This window comes from Periophthalmus magnuspinnatus, chromosome 3 (assembly GCF_009829125.3).
Source record: "Periophthalmus magnuspinnatus isolate fPerMag1 chromosome 3, fPerMag1.2.pri, whole genome shotgun sequence".
Taxonomy (NCBI): domain Eukaryota; kingdom Metazoa; phylum Chordata; class Actinopteri; order Gobiiformes; family Gobiidae; genus Periophthalmus; species Periophthalmus magnuspinnatus.
The window spans coordinates 3,512,169-3,531,685 of NC_047128.1; the positions used below are offsets into that span (position 1 = coordinate 3,512,169).

At 40.4% G+C, this 19,517-nt stretch overlaps 1 protein-coding gene across 6 annotated transcripts in view; it reads left to right on the forward strand.

Annotated features, from left to right (window-relative positions):
• Positions 1–19,517, forward strand: part of sema6dl (sema domain, transmembrane domain (TM), and cytoplasmic domain, (semaphorin) 6D, like) — a 49,853-nt gene that overhangs the window by 21,497 nt on the left and 8,839 nt on the right. For all 6 annotated transcript variants that reach the window (XM_033991773.2, XM_033991772.2, XM_033991774.2 and 3 more), the window contains exons 4-12: positions 2,192–2,252; positions 3,000–3,062; positions 5,020–5,121; positions 5,962–6,052; positions 8,341–8,460; positions 10,025–10,113; positions 14,332–14,549; positions 15,950–16,081; positions 18,262–18,417. In XM_033991773.2, the coding sequence (XP_033847664.1) occupies positions 2,192–2,252; positions 3,000–3,062; positions 5,020–5,121; positions 5,962–6,052; positions 8,341–8,460; positions 10,025–10,113; positions 14,332–14,549; positions 15,950–16,081; positions 18,262–18,417 (1,032 nt within the window). The remainder of the gene's footprint in view (positions 1–2,191; positions 2,253–2,999; positions 3,063–5,019; positions 5,122–5,961; positions 6,053–8,340; positions 8,461–10,024; positions 10,114–14,331; positions 14,550–15,949; positions 16,082–18,261; positions 18,418–19,517) is intronic.

The window sequence follows — 19,517 nt, forward strand, 5'->3', positions numbered from 1 at the left end:
TTTAAGCAAAATAGTTTACATGGGAAATGTCAAAGCGTGCTGACAATACGCACGGGACGATATTGAAATTTTGTCACGATAATGATTAAAGTCGTTATGGATATGAATAAGTATAACTTTAACAGAGAATTTTATGGATGAGCAGGGCTGTCAGCTGAAATGAATACAAATTAATAGGAAGAGGGTCCAAATCTGGGCCCCCTAACAACCTGGGGCCCCGGACAACAGACCTCTTTGTCCCTGTCGTTGAATCCCCTGTGGATAAGTAGTTTTTTCTGCACATTCAGGTGATAAAAATGGCGATTATCTTTATCTTATATAAAATGTCCCCCCTTTTTTAACATGATAGACGATATTATTGTTTATTGTCCCGTCCCTATTTGTGAGTGAGTTGATGGAGGCGGAAGCGCGGCTAGCACGTTAGCTATGTCCATTTGTATATATGGTCTATGGCGCTAACAGAAAACCAGTCTATACGTGCAGAACTGGTGTAAGACAAAACCTAAAACTGTATTATATTCTTGACTAAATATCAAATCGCCATTGTTACTTTAGACTCCAGACGATGGATGTGAGAGTGAATGGTTTGTCTGTGTATCCCATATGTCTGCCCTGCAAATATCTGGCTTTTGTCCAAACGTACCCCACCCGTGGCTCAGAACGGCTGTGAAAGGCACCAGGCAAATACATAAATACAGCAACAATGAAATTTTAGATTTGTATTTTTTTCAGTCCAATTTGTGTTATTTTATGGCACATTTTACAAACCAAACAACGTCCAAAGTGCTGCGCATAAAAGCAATAACGGTTGATTTATCTCCTATAGTCATGAACAGGGGCGGTGCCAGGGGGGGCTTGAGGGGGCACTAGCCTCAACTAGAATGAGCAATGCTTTCCCATAGCTCCTCTAAAGATTTTTGCCCCATTTTCATAGCACATTCAATCTTGACTAAAAATGTTCAAATGGCAACCAGAGTGTCCAAAATGAGACTAAAGTTTAAATATTCTGTTTTATAAATCACTACAGGGGCTAACTACATTACATAAAATTGTGATTCAAACATGGCGGACGTTGAGATGTGCGCTTGCATCCATAAAAGGCTCTAAATTAACATTGTACACTATTTTCCGGACTATAAGACACACGTTTTTCATAGTTTGGCCGGGGTGCGACTTATACTCAGATGCGATTTATAAAAATGAAATGTTTTTTTCTTCATTATTATGCATTCTTTTGGCTGGTGCGACTTATACTCCAGAAAATATGGTAAAAGAAAAATTCAGATCTGTGAACTGGACAAAAAGTTGTAGGAGTGAAGATGTTTGGCTGCTCGTCCGTTCTGGTCAGATTATGCTGGACACTGCGTTAAATCTGTCTGAAGGAACGAGCTAACAACACTGAAGCTAACACGTACTGTTTACAGATTACACTTTACGGTAATATGTTTTGGTTTTTTTGTGATCAAATTTTTATTAAAGTATCAGTCTCAGGTGCAAATATACAGGTTAGAATCTGATTACCTTTCCCCCCTTCTTTTTTCCCACCCCCCACCCCGATGGGCATATAGACAAAAAAAGAAATAGAAAAAAAAAAAAAAAGAAGATAAATTAGTAAATAAAATTAATAGCAATAATAATAATAGTGACAAATTAAATACAAAATAAACATATAAAAACAATACAATGTAGTAATATTAATAATAGTAGTAAAAGTAAAAAGTTAAATAATAAAGATTAAAAAATAAATAATTTATGGTAATATGTTAAGCGAGTGCCCCCATTGAAGAATTAGCCCCCCCCATAGTTACTCCAGTCAGAAACATCTGCCGCCGCCCCTGGTCATAATAAAGTCAAATAATAAAACAGATTTAATACAAATTCTAACAGAAATAATGAATATATTAAAATTTTAAACAATAACAATGAACCAAACGTATGAAAACCACCTCAGTGGACTTTTGGTGTTGGATTATAAGCAGTATATTAACGGACTTTAAAACAGACAGCCGACACCTCAGCATTAACTATTTATAAGAGCCATGTCAAACCCTACTTTAAAAATTGAAACTATCCCTTTTACTACAAGTAATTAACGGTCTATTAGTAAATGGGCATTAATATTCAAAGTCGTACTGGCAGAGTGTGGTAAAACTGCTGTGTCACTGATACTACGTGTACTTTGTGTCTGCAGAGATCAGGTGTACCTCGTCAGTTTGCGAGAGAGCTACAGGAATGAGATCATCCCATACCGGGTAAGATTCAAGCCAGGAACTGCAAAAGAAAACTACTTGGAACTTATGACCGCTCTTTTGGCAGTACATGTACATTAAAACACATTTCAGTGATCACTTTCGGTCTATGTTTTTGAGGATGCATTCATAATTGTACACACATGTTGAGTTTTTGTATTTTTTAGAGACATTACATTGACTTACATTCATTTCCTGGAGACTGATCCAAACCTTAACCATAATTACTACTTGCCAAACTGTAACCGAAACCCCAACGTTAACCTAAATTAACCTATATCTGTACTTTACTTTTTACTTTTACTTCACTACATTTGAGAGCAGTATCTGTACTTTTTACTCCGCTACATTTTTGAACAAGACTGGAAAGTAAAAAGTACTTTTCATATGATTTGAGGTGTTATTTTAACCATGTTCGTGAAATAAACCAGGTCTAAAATAGGACCAAACCCTATATAACCTACATAACTTAACATGAATTCAAACCAGGACAACTGGAACGTAGCCTAACGTAATTTAAGTTCACTTCAGTTTCTCCACAACAAAATTATATCAAAGCTAAAACGTGTGAAAAGCTGTGTATCCCTTTAAGATTTATACGCCGAGCTGCTGTGTTTTGGGCCCCGTACCAAATACACAGGGACCATTCATCACACCGGTGACAGCTTGTAAAATGAGACACTGGAAACCACAGAGTGTATGCTAGTCATAGTTGTGCATGTCTAAATATTGTGGTGTTGTGTTTTGCAGAAGCTAACATGGCGGTCTGGACAATCGGACAGAAACATGTGCGCTGTGCGAGGGAAGCACAGGGTATGTATACGATTTAACGTGTGACCATCGACTTTACATTGAGAAATTGTCATGTCTCTCTGTAACTGCTGCTGTCAGACTCGTCATTTTTGTCTTAAAATGTTCGTATTAACCCGCTCTATGTAATCCTGGTGTTTTTATTTCACCATTTTGTCCATAAATCAAGATATGAACATTAATAACAGACAAATCAGGCGCCTTCTTTCCCCGAAGTCACTCCGGCTAGTGTTAGCAACAGGTTTGATTGACAGCGTTGCTAAGTGACCGCTCCCTGCTAAACCAGTAGAGCAGGCAGGAAGGGGCGTTACCTTCAACAGCCTTGCTACGGATTGGCTCTTTGGTTGCTATGATACTCACGGTTGGAACTCGGCTCCAAATTAGCCACTGCTAGACTCGATAATTTGACTGAAGCCGAACGATGTGGTTGACTTCGCACTCACTGAATCCACTTCTTTATACAGTTAATGGTTGCGAAACAGAACCACAATCTATATTAATATGAAAACAGCTGAATAAAATAGACTCACACTAAGGCAAGATCTCCCCCCACAGGGGTCACCAACCCTGTGCCCGCGGGCGCCATGTCGCCCCCAAGCCCCACATGAGTCACCTGCAGACCGGTTCTAAAAATAGCACAACTCACTAATGAGCTGCATCTAAAATTTAATTTTATTCTGTTGCTTTTTAAAACATTTTTTTATCACCCTTGTGTTTATATAGATTTTAAAATGACAATATCTTAAACATATGTTTATTATATGTGAAGTTTAGATAAGTTAAGGTGAACTTTGACCTACTCACTTCAAAAGTCAGTATTGTGCGCGTGACAAAACCAGTGCTCCGCTCGCTCTGCGCTGTGAGGATGCACTGAATGCAGTTTCTTACTCCAAAACATGGTAGAAAATAAAGAGATCACTTTCACAACGATTTAAGACTGTAAAAGAAACCTGCGCGTATCTCATCTGCGGAGCGACTGTGGTGACGGCAAAGCGGCACAATGTGGAGGGACACGTCACTACGTCTCACAAAGCTCCACACTAACTCCCCACGGGGACGCGCACTCCCCATGGGGGCGCACACTCCCCACGGGGACGCACACTATGGGCAGAACAAGCCCAGAGCTAAACGCAGCTTTGGGTAAACAACAGACTTTTTCCACGACACCGGTGAAAAAGTCACACAACGCAACCGAGATTTATTTAAAAATATGTAAGCTTATTTTTCTTTAACATTACATAATTGATAACTTTATGAAACATGGTGCAATGTATATTATTTATGTTTTGTTAAAAAGGTTTGTCAGTGGATAGTGAAAATGGGACACTTTTCCTATGAGATGTAGTGATGTGTCATCTGGAAATTTAAAAATTACTAAGATTAGTAAAGGTAAAATGCTGAATATTGATATCTGTTTCACACCTTCTGTCATTGTTGATAATTATTTTGAGAAATCATTAATGTGATCAGTGTCTTACAACATGATCAGTGTGTTCACATAGATGATTATCATTTATCATTATTAATAATGTATAACTAAAGGCAAACTGAGAAAATGTGTTATTTCAGAAGAGCGTCTCAAACTGGTCGCCCTTCGTATGACTCAGTGCCCATAAAGTAGCTCTCAGGTTAAAAAAGGTTGGTGACCCCTGATGTAAGATTAATCAGAATTGACAGTAACGCAATAAAAGATTTGTTGAGTGATGAAAGAAACAGCTCGTCTGCCCATTGTCAATAATACTTGCATTTGACCATCATAAAGTATAATAATAATATGGTAAAATATATATGTGCAAAAACTCCACCCTTATAGCGATGCAGAGAAGCCATTTTGAATCCAGATTTGATTAATGTTAGCACAAAGTTGAAAGATTTGCAGGAACAATTGTCGATCTTCACAGCTTAATAAATGTTTAAAATGTGATAAATGTATAACCAGTTTTATTATTTTTGCATACAGGACGAGTGTCACAACTTCATCAAAGTCCTTGTCCCTCGAAACGACGACTTGGTTTTCATCTGCGGCACCAACGGCTTCAACCCGATGTGTCGCTACTACAGGGTCAGTATGCGGAGATTTTTCCATTAGATGTTCCCCGTACGCTAAAATGGAGCCCGTCCCCTCGCTGCGGAAGTACATTTCTCATACATTTTTCCCATAGACTTTCCAAAAAAACCCAAAAAACTATGCTAAAAGTTTGAAAGCTCAGGGCTAATCAGCGACGTGGTAGCTAATGACCACGAGGACTATAAATGTATTTAAAATCTGCTTCTGAAACTTATAAAGCATTAAATTACTAAAGCATTTCGCAGAATCAGCCGCGTTATGGATATTTATTACCACGTAGCTAGTTAGCATATAGCTAGTTAGCCTCCGCGATGCTTCTTGAACTCTTAATATTTGAATTTCTCTGAAAGTCTATGGGAAAAATGAATAGAAAATGTTTATATGTATCTTTTTTATACAGTTAGACCCAATGAGAGCACTCAGACTTGTTTTCATGGGCGTTCTGTTCAAATACAGAAAAAATACAAACAAAAGTCCATTTAAAACATTGAAAACGGGTGCAGGTGTGAGTATAAATGTTCATCATCAGATTATTAAACTGCATTTTTGGCACCAAAGTATCCAATTTTGCTTGTCCTTGAGATATACTCCATTTTTAGGAAGCAAAATAACCAATAGCCCTTTTTCCCGATCTTGGTTCTGGTGCGGTCAGTCCTTAGCGAGCGGTCACTGTCGAGCTCCACACCGCTCCGCCATATGCAAATCTCTTGGTTCTCGCAGGCACCTTTCCAATATTTCCACTTTAAATAAATTTGAGTGGAGCACTTTGGCGCTTTAGTTTGTCTGTTGTTATTCCCGTGTCCCTTGTGTCTTACTGTGTGGGTGATGTTGCAGCTGGATAACCTTGAATTCGACGGGGAGGAGATCAATGGCCTGGCGCGCTGCCCGTTCGACTCCAAGCAAACTAATGTAGCCCTGTTTGCCGGTAAGGGTCAGGCAAAACCCACTAACCCACACCCACTCGCACACACGCATACCACATACTGCAAAAAAAAAAACACTTGTTCTGGTTGGAGAGGATCTAATGTGTTTCTACCCGTGCTCTCATTATCACCTCTGTGTCTATGCCACGCTAAAACAAAGCCTGCAGCGATAACAACTCACCCAATTAGGCCCTTGTAAGAGGAGAGGAAAAAAGCAATGAGGAGAAGTAGGATTGTTGCGAAACCCATGGTAGTCGTAACTTACCATGCAGTTAAGGCTTCGTTAGAGTTGAAGTGTACTTTATTCTGGAGGTAGACCTGGTTTAGTTTATTAGGGTCCCCATTAGCTGTTGTCTTGATAATGGATGCTCTTTCTGAGATTTAGAACTGGTTTTGCCCTGGTTTTTCGGGCTGTGTTCCTGGTTTAGCTCTGGTGTAGAGCTGTTTTTGCCCTGGTTTTGTCCTGTGTATTTTTAGATTTGGAAAAGTAAGGAAAAGTCTTAATATTAAATACGTATATTGGTACCACAATGATGCTAAAAAGACATTTTAAAGACATCAGCAGTTTGTTTCTTTAGAGTTTCTTGAACCATAAACATGAACATGAAAATTGGGAGTAAACTGGGACCTAATCCTGGACTAAACCAGGACTAAACCAGGACTAGAATGGGACCAAGACTAAACCAGGATTAGAATAGGACCAGGTCTACGTCAGGACTAAACTGGGACCTAATCCTAGACTAAAACAGGGCTAGAATGGGACCAAGACTAAACCAAGACCAGAATAGGACCAGGTCTATATCAGAGCTAAACCAGGACTAGAATAGGACCAGGTCTATATCAGGGCTAAACCAGGACTAGAATAGGACCAGGTCTACATCAGGACTAAACCAAGACCAGAATAGGACCAGGTCTATATCAGGGCTAAACCAGGACTAGAATAGGACCAGGTCTACATCAGGACTAAACCAAGACCAGAATAGGACCAGGTCTATATCAGGGCTAAACCAGGACTAGAATAGGACCAGGTCTACATCAGGACTAAACCAAGACCAGAATAGGACCAGGTCTATATCAGGGCTAAACCAGGACAAGAAAAGGACCAGGTCTACATCAGGACTAAACCAAGACCAGAATAGGACCAGGTCTATATCAGGGCTAAACCAGGACTAGAATACGACCAGGTCTACATCAGGACTAAACCAAGACCAGAATAGGACCAGGTCTATATCAGGGCTAAACCAGGACTAGAATAGGACCAGGTCTACATCAGGACTAAACCAAGACCAGAATAGGACCAGGTCTATATCAGGGCTAAACCAGGACAAGAAAAGGACCAGGTCTACATCAGGACTAAACCAAGACCAGAATAGGACCAGGTCTATATCAGGGCTAAACCAGGACTAGAATACGACCAGGTCTACATCAGGACTAAACCAAGACCAGAATAGGACCAGGTCTATATCAGGGCTAAACCAGGACTAGAAAAGGACCAGGTCTACATCAGGACTAGACCAGGACAAAGCCAGTACCTAAACCTGGATTTAACTAGGACTAGAATAATACCAAGACCAAACCATGACTAGAATAGGACCAGGTCTATGTCAGGACTAAACCAGGACTAGACTAGTCTACATCAGGGTTAAATCAGGACTAAATTAGGACCAGGTCTACATCAGGACTGGACCAAGACAAAACCAGTACCTAAACCTGGACTTAACTAGGACTGGAGTAATACCAAGACCAAACCAGGACTAGAATAGGACCTTGTCTACATCAGAGCTAAACCAGGACTAGATTAGAGACAGGTCTACATCAGAACTAAACCAGGACTAGAATAGGACTAAGTCTACATCAGAACTAAACCAGGACTAGATTAGAAACAGGTCTACATCTGAACTAAACCAGGACTAGATTAGAAACAGGTCTACATCAGAACTAAACCAGGACTTTAAGAGGACTAAGTCTACATCAGAACTAAACCAGGACTAGATTAGAAACAGGTCTACATCAGAACTAAACCAGGACTAGAATAGGACTAAATCTATATTAGGACTAAACCAGGACTAGATTAGGACCAGGTCTACATAAGGAGTACACCTGAACGAAATCAAGTGTGAACGCAGCAGAATTTTTAAGTAATGACCACTTCAGGCACAACAAGTGATTTCCTAAGCCGTGGAAATGCGTAAAACCCTTCAGAATGCTGACACTTTCACACATTACTTAGTCTACGTGTACGCAGCAGCTTATCGTCAAATTGTAAATGGATCTCTTTGGTTAATTCCAGAGGGGAAGCTGTATTCTGCCACAGTTGCAGACTTCCAGGCGAGTGATTCCGTCATCTATCGGAGCATGGGAGATGGATCGGCTCTGAGGACTATTAAATATGACTCCAAATGGCTGAAAGGTAAGCCACCTCATCACTCACAATCACTCCTGCCTCACTCCGCTTCCCGCCAATCACACAACAAGCATGCCATTTCCGACGCAGATAGAGGCGCAAACTTTTCAACAAAACTTGCCTTAACTTTTTGGGGTTTATCGAGTGCATTGGGGTGTGGATGGAGTTTCCAAGACGACTCTTTTCAATTATGGAGGTCGAATGGGAGTCAGAAAATATATGTAAACACACTAGATTCTACATAATAAAATGGCGAAAATTACATCTACTCCATCCACAATCTAAAAACCTGTCTTCCTTACTTTAAATACGGTTTAAACTTAAAGATGCACTGCGTAATATTTGCAGGAAACCCCACCAGCTTGTCTCCATGGAGATGTTTGCAATGTTTGAGTGATGCACAGTATGGCATTACATTATTAGCCTTTATTTCGTTATGGGCATTTTAAATTTTGATAAAAAACTTGCCTTACCTGAAACTTGTAGTGGTGTAGTGGTGTCGGCTGCTCATCTTGTACTCTTTAATGCAATACTGCGGAACATTCCAGGCACAGCAAAAACATGTCCACAGAGACAAGCAAGCGAGAAGTTACACAGAGCGGCTTTAAAACAGCTAGCTAAAGCCTCTTTTCCACTGGAGTAGTTCGCTTTGGGCCTCGGAGCAGGTCTGTTTGGTGCGGATCCCTCCAGCCGAGTTCCAAGAGAAAAACAATATTCAATCTTTATAACGAGTGCCGTGCGTCGATAAACAGGAAACGGCTGTTAGCTGCATGCTAGCTTTGTGATAGTTTTCGCAATAACTGGAAATACAGCGGTTTATCACAAGATCAAGTCAACGTTTGGCGAGAAATTATAATTTTTATGTTGATAGATGCGTTTTACTGTCTTGTTTTCGTGTTGATCCGGCTCTAAATCCCGCTGGGAGCTAGTACCCTTCAAGGTCAGACCCTCAAACGGGGCGGTATGGTTCACTTTAGACATCGTAGACACTTTTGGGCCGTACCGATCCGCTCCAAAGCGACCCAGTAGAAACGAGGCTTTAGTCCTGCTTATATCAGTCGCCAATAAACTTGATCCAGTATTTTAACCCAGTGCTAAACATCCAGAGTTTTCCTGCCGTTCGGACGACATAAAACTACTTCAGAACCTGTTGTGGTGTAGCTGCACTTTTCATTCATGAGTTAGAGCCTGATACAGAGAGGAAAAATGAGCCGACGGGCCTCTCCTAAACCTCTCCATAAACAGCCTATGATAAATGGCGCTTTGTATCAAGTCCGAACCGGTTGTCAGAGCTGTTTTTGGCAAGTTAAAACGTTCCCTTTTCCCTTCTCTCTTTTGCCAAGCTCCGAAGGGGATATGGCCAGCTCCCTCCCAGGCAATCTAGGTCACCCCTCGTCATATACAGCTTGTACAAATCCCTGAAATATTCAACATGTTCAGTGTGCTTCTGCTGGTGGTGACGCTGCACAAATACACTTCTCAACTGTCTCTCTCTCTCTCCCTCTTTCTCTCTCCATCCCTCCCTCCCCCATCCCTCTCTCTCTCTCTCTCTTTCTCTCTCTTTTTCCAGAGCCCCATTTCTTGCACGCAGCAGAATACGGGAATTATGTGTACTTTTTCTACCGCGAGATTGCAGTGGAGCACAGCAATCTCGGCAAGGTAAGACCGCAAACACCTCGGCCCACGTTTAGAACTGACGGAGGTGGTTGTTCTCAAAGTGCGGTGGCGGGACCCCCCCGAGTACTGGCCTCACTCTTTAGTCCTGGTTTAACCCTGCTTCGGGCCTGGTTATTGGTTCATGTGGGCTTTTGGATTACTCCTGGGTCAGTCCTAGTTTAGGCCAGTTTAGGTTTAGGATTTACATAATTTAGACTTAGACAAACTTTAATCCACATGGGAGTTCTTGGTTCTAATGTAGTCCTGGTTCAGTCTAGTTTTGGCTAGTTTAGTCCTGGTTTAGTTCTGATTTAGGCCTGTCATAGTTTGTAGTCCTGGTTTAGGCCTAATTAGACTTTGATCTGCATGAGAAATTACTTGGATACAGTCTCAAAAATATAATATAATAACCAAGATTTAAAAAGTGGTAATGCATTTAAAAATAAGTCAAACAGAACAAAAAAAAGAGTTAAATTTGCAGATGTGTACAAGTAGAATCAATTTAAAGTGAATTATTTGGACCTGGTTTAGTTCTGGCAGAGTTCTTAGTCCTTGTGTAGTCCTGATTTAGTTCTGATTAAGACCTGGCATAGTTTTTAGTCCTGGTTTATTGTTGCATATCGGCAATTACTCAAAAAAATGTTAATACGTTTCAAAATAATTCAAAAAGATGTGCCAGATATGCAGATATATACAAGTAGAATTAACTTAAAGTGAATTATTTGGACCTGGTTTAGTTCTGGTAGAGTTCTCAGTCCTTTTGTAGTCCTGGTTCAGTCTAGTTTACTCCTGGTTTAGTTCTGATTTAGGTCCTGGCGTAGTTGTTAGTCCTGGTTTAAGCCTAATTAGACTTAAACTTTGTTGCACATGGGAAATTACCTAAAAATGTGTTAATACATTTCAAAATAATTCAAAAAGATGTGCCAAATATGCAGATATATACAAGTAGAATGAACTTAAAGTGAATTATTTGGACCTGGTTTAGTTCTGGCAGAGTTCTTAGTCCTGGTTTAGTTCTATATTAATATGTGTCACTTTAATCCCAGTCCCATGAGCCGGCTAATTCCAGTTTAGTCACGGTTCCAACCTTGATTTTGTCCTGATTTTTAATGCCCATTTCTAGTCCATTAACACTGAAACTGAAAGCCAAATATTTTCTCAGAGGTGTAGCGTGGTGTGAAAACTTAGCAAATCAGCGCTCCAGCAGCTATTCCATATTCTGCGCGGATCGGAAGGGACGTTCGCCAGGAAACGGGCTTGTAGTCTGTGTTTGGCAGCGAGCAGCCCGAGTACTTTTTGTTTGGGTGATGACAGGATGAACGCGAAAATTCAACAGCCAGCGCTTCCTGTGAATGTTCTGATAATGTATGAAAACCAGTGCACCCATGGAGAGGATCTGTCTCCAGGAGATTCCACGCTTTGGTCTCACACATTCAACGAAGCCCAAAATTGTTCATATCGCGGCCAAATTTTAGTTTAAGTGATTTCTTTGTGCAATGGAAGGATCTGTTCAAGCAGGAAAAGAAGGAAAAGACATGAAATGGCATTAAAGGCAGTGTGTATACGCGCTGTGCAGTGACTAAACCTGTTTTTCTGTAGCTGTCAGATGTTCCTGTTGGTTGGATTGTGCTCATTCCCATTTAGACTTTGAGTGATGTGTTTAATGCCTGGAATTCCAGTGTCTTAATGTTAGAATCCGATGTTGTCAAGACGTTCCAGGTGAGCGTTGTCACCTGTGTTTGCTTTGCCAGGAATATTGCGTCGTACGGCATTTAACAGGTTAGACTGTTGTGATGTTGTGTGAAGTGGTAGTTTTCAAGTTAACAGCTCCTTTTACCTACTCTACTACCTCTACTACTACCACCACTACTACTATCACTACCACTACTACTCCGACTACAACTACTACTACTGCTACCAATACCAATACCTCTACTACTACCACTTCTACTACTACAACCACTACCACCACTACCACAACTGCTACTAATACCGCTACCTCTACTACTACCACCACTAATACTATCACTACCACTACTACTCCTACTACAACTACTACTACTGCTACCACTTCTACTACTATCACTACCACTACTACTCCTACTACAACTACTACTACTGCTACCACTTCTACTACTATCACTACCTCTACTACTCCTACTACAACTACTGCTACCAATACCACTACCTCTACTACTACCACTTCTACTACCACTACTACTATTACTACCACCATCATACTACTACTACAACTACTACTAATACCAATACCACTACCTCTACTACTACCACTTTTACTACTACTACTACTACTACTACTACTACTACTACTACTACTACTACTACTACTACTACTACTACCACTACCACCACTACCTGTACTATTAGTACTTCTACTACCATTACCCCTACTACTACTACTCCTATCACTACCACTACTACTACCACTTCTACCGCCACTACTAGCACTACCAGTATTACTACTACCACTACTACCAGTACCACTACCACTACTGCTAATAATAATAATAACTAAATATCATCAAAACATCCCATATTTAAACTCCGCCTCACTGTTGACCGCGCCTCGCCCTAAAACAGGAAGTCCTCCGTCAGCATCCAGCTCATAAATATTTCAGCCGGACTAATGCCGGGGTGACACCTGGCCTCTGACGGAGGTTTGCATTGGTAAATTATTCAAAATGTCTGAACCAACTGGCTCTCTGCTGCGTTTATTCTCCCTGTGTAATGTGCACATCCACAGAACGCTGGAATGAGCACTTTTGAATGTTTGTGCTCCAGTTAGGCCCAACACTTTTCCAGCACAAAGATGGCTGTGTTAAGTCGTGTGTGCGTTCCAGCCGAGTGCGATACATAATTGAAGAAGCAGAAGTGTTTTAGTGGCTCTCTCAAAGCGACGTGACGTTCAGGGACGAGTACGATTTTTTTTTAACCTGATGCCAATAATAAAAATATCTATTATTATTTACAATTTTGAACAGTTTTACTCAGATGTAAGAAACAACAAGGAAGTTAAAAAAAAACACCAACACCAAGAGTTTTGCAGTAAAAATGTAACGTTAAAGGACCCATATGATACTATTTTCTGATCTATGTTAACTTTAAAACTACCACTTCATGACATCACAAGGTGGAACAGAGCATTTTGAGCTTTGGAGATGTTACAGATTAACAATAAAGTTTTACTCAAACATATGAATGAAACAAAACACAACTCCAGGTCTGTTTTTGAGAAGGTAACGGTATTATAACCGGCTAAAAGCTCAAAAGAGTCCATTTTGTGTAATGTAGGACCATTAAGTTTTTGTAGTTTTAGTCAATTCTTAGGTGAAGCAGTATCTTGAATGGATTTTCACACATGTCTTGGTTTGGCCCCAATTAAGTTGTGATTTAGACCTGGTTTTGTCCTGTTCCAGTCCTGGTTTAGTCTTGTTCTAGTCCTGGTTTAGTCCTGTTCCAGTCCTGGTTTAGTCCTGTTCCAGTCCTGGTTTAGTCCTGTTCTAGTCTTAGTTTAGTCTTGTTCTAGTCCTGGTTTAGTCCTGTTCCAGTCCTGGTTTAGTCCTGTTCTAGTCTTAGTTTAGTCTTGTTCTAGTCCTGGTTTAGTCCTCTTGTAGTCCTGGTTTAGTCCTGTTCTAGCACTGGTTTAGTCCTGTTCTAGTCCTCGTTTAGTCCTCTTGTAGTCCTGGTTTAGTCCTTTTCCAGTTCATGTTTAGTCCCGGTTTAGTCCATGTTTAGTCCCGGTTTAGTCCTGTTATAGTCCTGTTATAGTCCAGATTTAGTCCTGTTCCCATCCTGGTTTAGTCCTGTTCTAGTCCTGGTTTAGTCCTGTTCCAGTCCTCGTTTAGTCCTGTTCCAGTCCTCGTTTAGTCCTGTTATAGTCCTGGTTCAGTCCTCTTGTAGTCCTGGTTCAGTCCTGTTCTAGTCTTGGTTTAGTCCTGTTTTAGTCCTGTTCTAGTTCTGGTTCGCTCCTCTTCCAGTCCTAGTTTAGCCCTGTTCCAGTCCTGCTTTAGTCCTGTTCCAGTCCTGTTTTAGTTTGTTAGTTTGTAGTTGGTTCAGTCCCAGTTTAGTTCTATTTTCCCTGTGCCTGTTTTTAAACGTGAACACATCCTAAAACGACCAGAACCCGCAGACGATACATAATTGACGATGCATTTTAGCCTCTCCCTCTCTAAACTCCCGTCTCCCTCCGTTCCTTCGTAGGTCGTGTATTCGCGAGTGGCCCGCATCTGTAAGAACGACGTCGGGGGGTCGCAGCGGGTTTTGGAAAAGCACTGGACGTCATTCGTAAAAGCCCGACTCAACTGCTCCGTCCCGGGAGAGTCGTTCTTCTACTTCGACGTGCTCCAGTCCATCACTGACATCATCGACATCAACGGGGTCCCATCTGTGGTCGGGGTCTTCACCACCCAGATGAACAGGTTAGAGGGAATAATGGAACGTTATGGGTTGGTAATAAGACAAATTGGACCAAATACCAAGAGCCGTTTTGGGGGACATCAAGATTAATTGAAGCTGACGTTTTAACTGTTCAAATTAGCTGAATTGGTTAGCTTTGGTAATACTAAAATGCACGTTATGGGTGGGTACTAAAACAAATTGGAAAAAATGTTCATGAGGCATTTTGGGGAAGATCAAGATGAACTGGAGCTAATCTTTTTACTGTTCAAGTGAGTTTAATGGGTTTTGTCTTCTTGAATCTTTGTTTTATTTCTCATTTTAGCTCATTTAATATGTTCTTATTGTTAATTTTCATCTGATTAATTTAGTTTTTAGTGTTTTTCTAAGCGTATTAAGCGGGAAGTATGCAAATTATTAGGTGAAGGGTCCCAAACCTTATTATTTCTCCATGGATGTTATGATTTAGCCTGGAATGTTCCACGGAATGGCATAAAAGTAGGCAATCTCCATGAAGAGAAGCAGTACTTTTAATGGAAAATAAAAGAGATGAATAAGTTAATGCCGCACTGTACTGTTACCGCTACATGTTGGATACACCGTGCACAGCAAGCTAAACTTAGCTTTCATGAGCGAGGAAACAGAACATCTTGCTCCTTTAAAACAGTCTTCAAGACATCTGACAATTCTTTATGATTGTGGTGTGAAAAGCTCGAGTGAAACTAGAAAAACAAACAGAAATAAATGTACGTTAGCTTAATAATACAGAATAAATGCATCAGAAAATAGCCAACTCCACAAACTGCTACTTTAACGAGTCACACTATGTTTTCGCAATCTTTTTGTATGCTAATTAAGTCATTAATATGCATGAATATCGGTATTCCTATGCTAATAAGTGGCGCTCCGGAGCTAGCAAGATCACGGGCTACGGCTAATGCTCGGTAATAACATGTTCTAAAACAATCGGTACAAAAGAGCTTATAAACTTATTTAAGTCACCAAAATACACGTTAAACTTACAGCCGTTGCTTTTGTAGCTGTAGATAAGATTTCAAACACAAGATGAGCAGTTTTTGAACATCAACAAGTACGCTAATTGTAACACGTTTTCATCTAACTGAATTCTAGTGCTGTTACCCATAATGCATTGTGACCACTTCCTGGGGCCTTCAAAATAAAACACAAGTAACACAAAACTAGACCGCATAGTGATTATGTTGAACGAAATGGCTGAGTTTAGCACGAAATAGTAACGAATGGATTATGATGTGTCAAATTATTACGAACCTTTACTGAAACTGACATCAATAATCCTCGACAAGAAAACGTACCCAGCGCACGTTAGCTATTGGCGCAAGTTAGCTCTTTCATGCCCTATTAAACTAAGTATCTAACCTGTGTTTTGTGTGATTTCTAACAGTATCCCGGGTTCAGCTGTCTGTGCCTTTTCCATGGCCGATATCGAGAAAGTCTTTATGGGACGATTCAAAGAGCAGAAAACTCCTGATTCTGTCTGGACCCCGTTCCCAGATGAAAAACTCCCTAAACCACGGTAAGCAGACCTGCAACATGGACTTTTCAGAGCTTTTAACCATATTATAGTTGTTTCTTCTCATTTACTGTCCCTAAAGTTGTTTTTTGGAGTGATTCGTGTTTGCGTAATCTTTAATCGCTTATTTTCAAGACGCCATTTTGCCAATTTACCCCCGTTTTCACCTCTACCTGTACACGCCCAATGAGACGTACACACTTTTTGGTTAATTGTCTTAATCAGTGATACGCGTAGGATTTGACAGCGTTGCGTAGCCATTTTAGTGCAAATTTAAAAAGAACTCTACTTCTCTCTAGTGTTACGTGCAGCAATCCATAGGGGGCGCCAACAGCTCCAAGGCGCTTTGTTGTGATGACGATTACGGCGACGCCAGCTCCCATCGGACACCGCCGTTTTCTAACGCAGAAATCAGCAGATATATTTCTTTTATTAAGCCGTTTTAGATGAATATTGTGATTTAAAATGTCCAAATTCTAACATAATAATCCACAGGTGTTGTAGATTATAACTATAGAGCGACACAAGCACAATAAATCTGATTAAAACACGCTGAAATATTTCCAACAATGTCCTTGGGTAACTTGGGGATGTAATCACGGCACGTTTTTGTATCCTGGCATTTTAAATCTAGACTCGTTACGGTGTTAGAAGTTTGGAGGAATTGATGTTGGCCATAAAACATCTAACAATGCCCCGAAGCCATTACCTGCCGAGTGGAACAGAGAGAGCGATCTGAGCTAACGCCACGCAACGCTTCAGCAGTAATCGCCCAAGTCGCTACTAATTGAGTAATTTTGGACTCGCCATTAAATTTGACCCCTGCTAAAAAGACAATACGAACCGCAACGTCGCTTCTTAAGAGTCCTGTATTACACAAAAATTACTCTCGTGAGCGTTAAGCCGTGTTCTAATGCTGTTACCTCCACAAAAACAGACCTGGAGTTGTGTTTTGTTTCATTCTCACATGTTTGAGTAACACTTTATTATTAGTCTGTAACGTCTCCAAAGCTCAAAACGCTCTGTTCCACCTTGTGATGTCATGAAGTGGTAGTTTTCAAGTTAACAGAGATGGGAAAGAGGGATTTTAGCTGTTTTTCTTCATAAAGATGGAACGCACTCCAAGGAAAAGCAAAACTGGACGCATTTGTGACACAATCGCAATTTAATAATCTGCAAAAAAACTCTTACACACACCAGCTCATGTTTAAATGTTTTGTTTTTTTATGGACTTGTATATTTGTGTTGTTTCTGTTTGTTTTTGTGCTTGTACTGTATTTTTAACAGGGTGCCCATGAAAAAGAGATAAAAAAACAACTTTAGTTCAGTAGAGATTGACAATTCCAGGACTGAAATGATCCAAATGATTCTAGTGAAGGAGTGTGGAGTTTAAAAACACAGTGGAGCACTTCCTGTACCATCACATGATGACATCACAAGGTGGAACAGAGTGTTTTCAGTTTGAGAAACAACATGATAACATATGTTTAGAAATTTGAAATGAAAATAGTGCATGTTATGGGAAGACGTAGAAGTGTTTGTGCCAAAGAGACTAATTGTAGTAAAGCTGAATAGTAAGCAGCAGTAGTAGTAGTAATAGTAATAGTAGAAGTAGCAGTGATACTGAAGAATTTGGTGGTTGGATATCAGCTTCCAAACATCGGTTCAGTGTTTGAATTTTCACAAAGCTGTTCTTTTGTTATTTGAGGGGTAAATAACAGCTATACAACACATCATATACAACAGACCAGAAAACAGAGTAATATGGGCCTTTTAAAACGTCTTGTCGAAATCATTTTACTTCTAACGATCAGTTTATTAGCTACGACCCAATACACACACATGCTCCATCTGCTGTCACTGAATAATTAATGTGGAATAATTAGGCAGCTTGCATATTTAACCTGTTTACAATCACCATGTATATTTTTGGCGGTTTGTTCCATTCAAATGACAAAGTCCAACCTTATTACCGCCGTAAATCTTTGATGATGTGTATGTATAATTAATATCAGAAAAGGGGGGGACGACCTTTGTGCGATCTTAAAGGCACCTGCTCCCCTCCCTACACTTTCCATCCATCTCAGCGCTCTCAACGTTATTATGACGGTTCCCCAGAGTGTGATCGTACAGGCCGATCTGTGACCTTTGATCTTTGACCCCCGTGTGTGTGTGTGTTTTAGGCCCGGGTGCTGCGCGGGGCAGGGTCCAGCTGCGTCTCTAAAGAGCTCCGTGGAGTTTCCGGATGAGACGCTGCAGTTTATCAAATCCCACCCGCTCATGGATACGGCCGTGCCCTCCATCCGGGACGAGCCCTGGTTCACCAAGACCAGAGTCAGGTACTGGGACGACTGTGTTTTATGTTTGGAAATTTATAATGAAAATAGTGCATGTTATGGGGAGACACTTGAGTATTTGAGTCAAAGAGAGTAGTTGTAGTAAAATTGAATAATGCTTTTATCACTGTTAAATACTGTAAATGTTAATGCTCAAAATAAACCTAACTATAAACTAAACAAAGTCGCAGTAATAGGAGTAGTAGTAGTAGTATTTGTAGCAGTAGTGACGCACCGATCTGATGCTGCCAACGGTTATCGGTGCCGTTTATGCTCGAAATAAACTTAACGAAGTAACAAAGTAGCAGCAGTAGTAGTAGTAGTAGTAGTAGTAGTAGTAGCAGCAATAGTAATCGCAGTAGTGATAGTGATACTGAAGACTTTGGTGGATTGGATATCAGCTTCCAGATATCAATTCAGTGTTTGAATTTTCACAAAGCTGTTCTGTAGTCACTTGAGGTGTAAATAACAGCACATTTAGATCAGTTTTGTCTTATTTCATTTTTGTTTTAAGGTAATAAATGCCGTTTTTAGTATCAGTTAATATCTGGTATTGGCAGATATTTAAATCCATAGTATCAGAATTGTCACTCTGGGGGTGTTCTACATGTACCTCTATCGTGAAATGTTGAGCAATTGCGCGGATACACAATGCACACATTAGCAAACAGCCTGCTACGTTTTAAGATCGTCTGAAAACTCAAGATAAAAACACAAAATGGATTTAAACAGTACATTTTCAGGAGCCTGTGATCAATCCGAGCGTTCATGGTTCTGTTTAGGAGTTTGATTTTCAACAAAAAGGTGAGAGTGACTAACTGAAAAACTGTTGGCTAATGCTAGCTCGCTTGTGACTTGTGATTTTATGTGAGACAGGACAAATCATCTCACCTGTTGTAGTTCCAACTAAGTCAGTTTTTTTATGGTCAGATTGTGTTAAAAAAGTATCAGATTAAAGTCAGTTACAGATGTTCAGACAGAGCAGTGCCTCTAGTTAGCATCACACTCCCAGGGAATATTGATGACAGCAGCTGCAAAGTGTCAATATATTAGCTGAACATTCGCTAAAACCTAAGCCATCCGCTTAAACTGAAAAACAATCC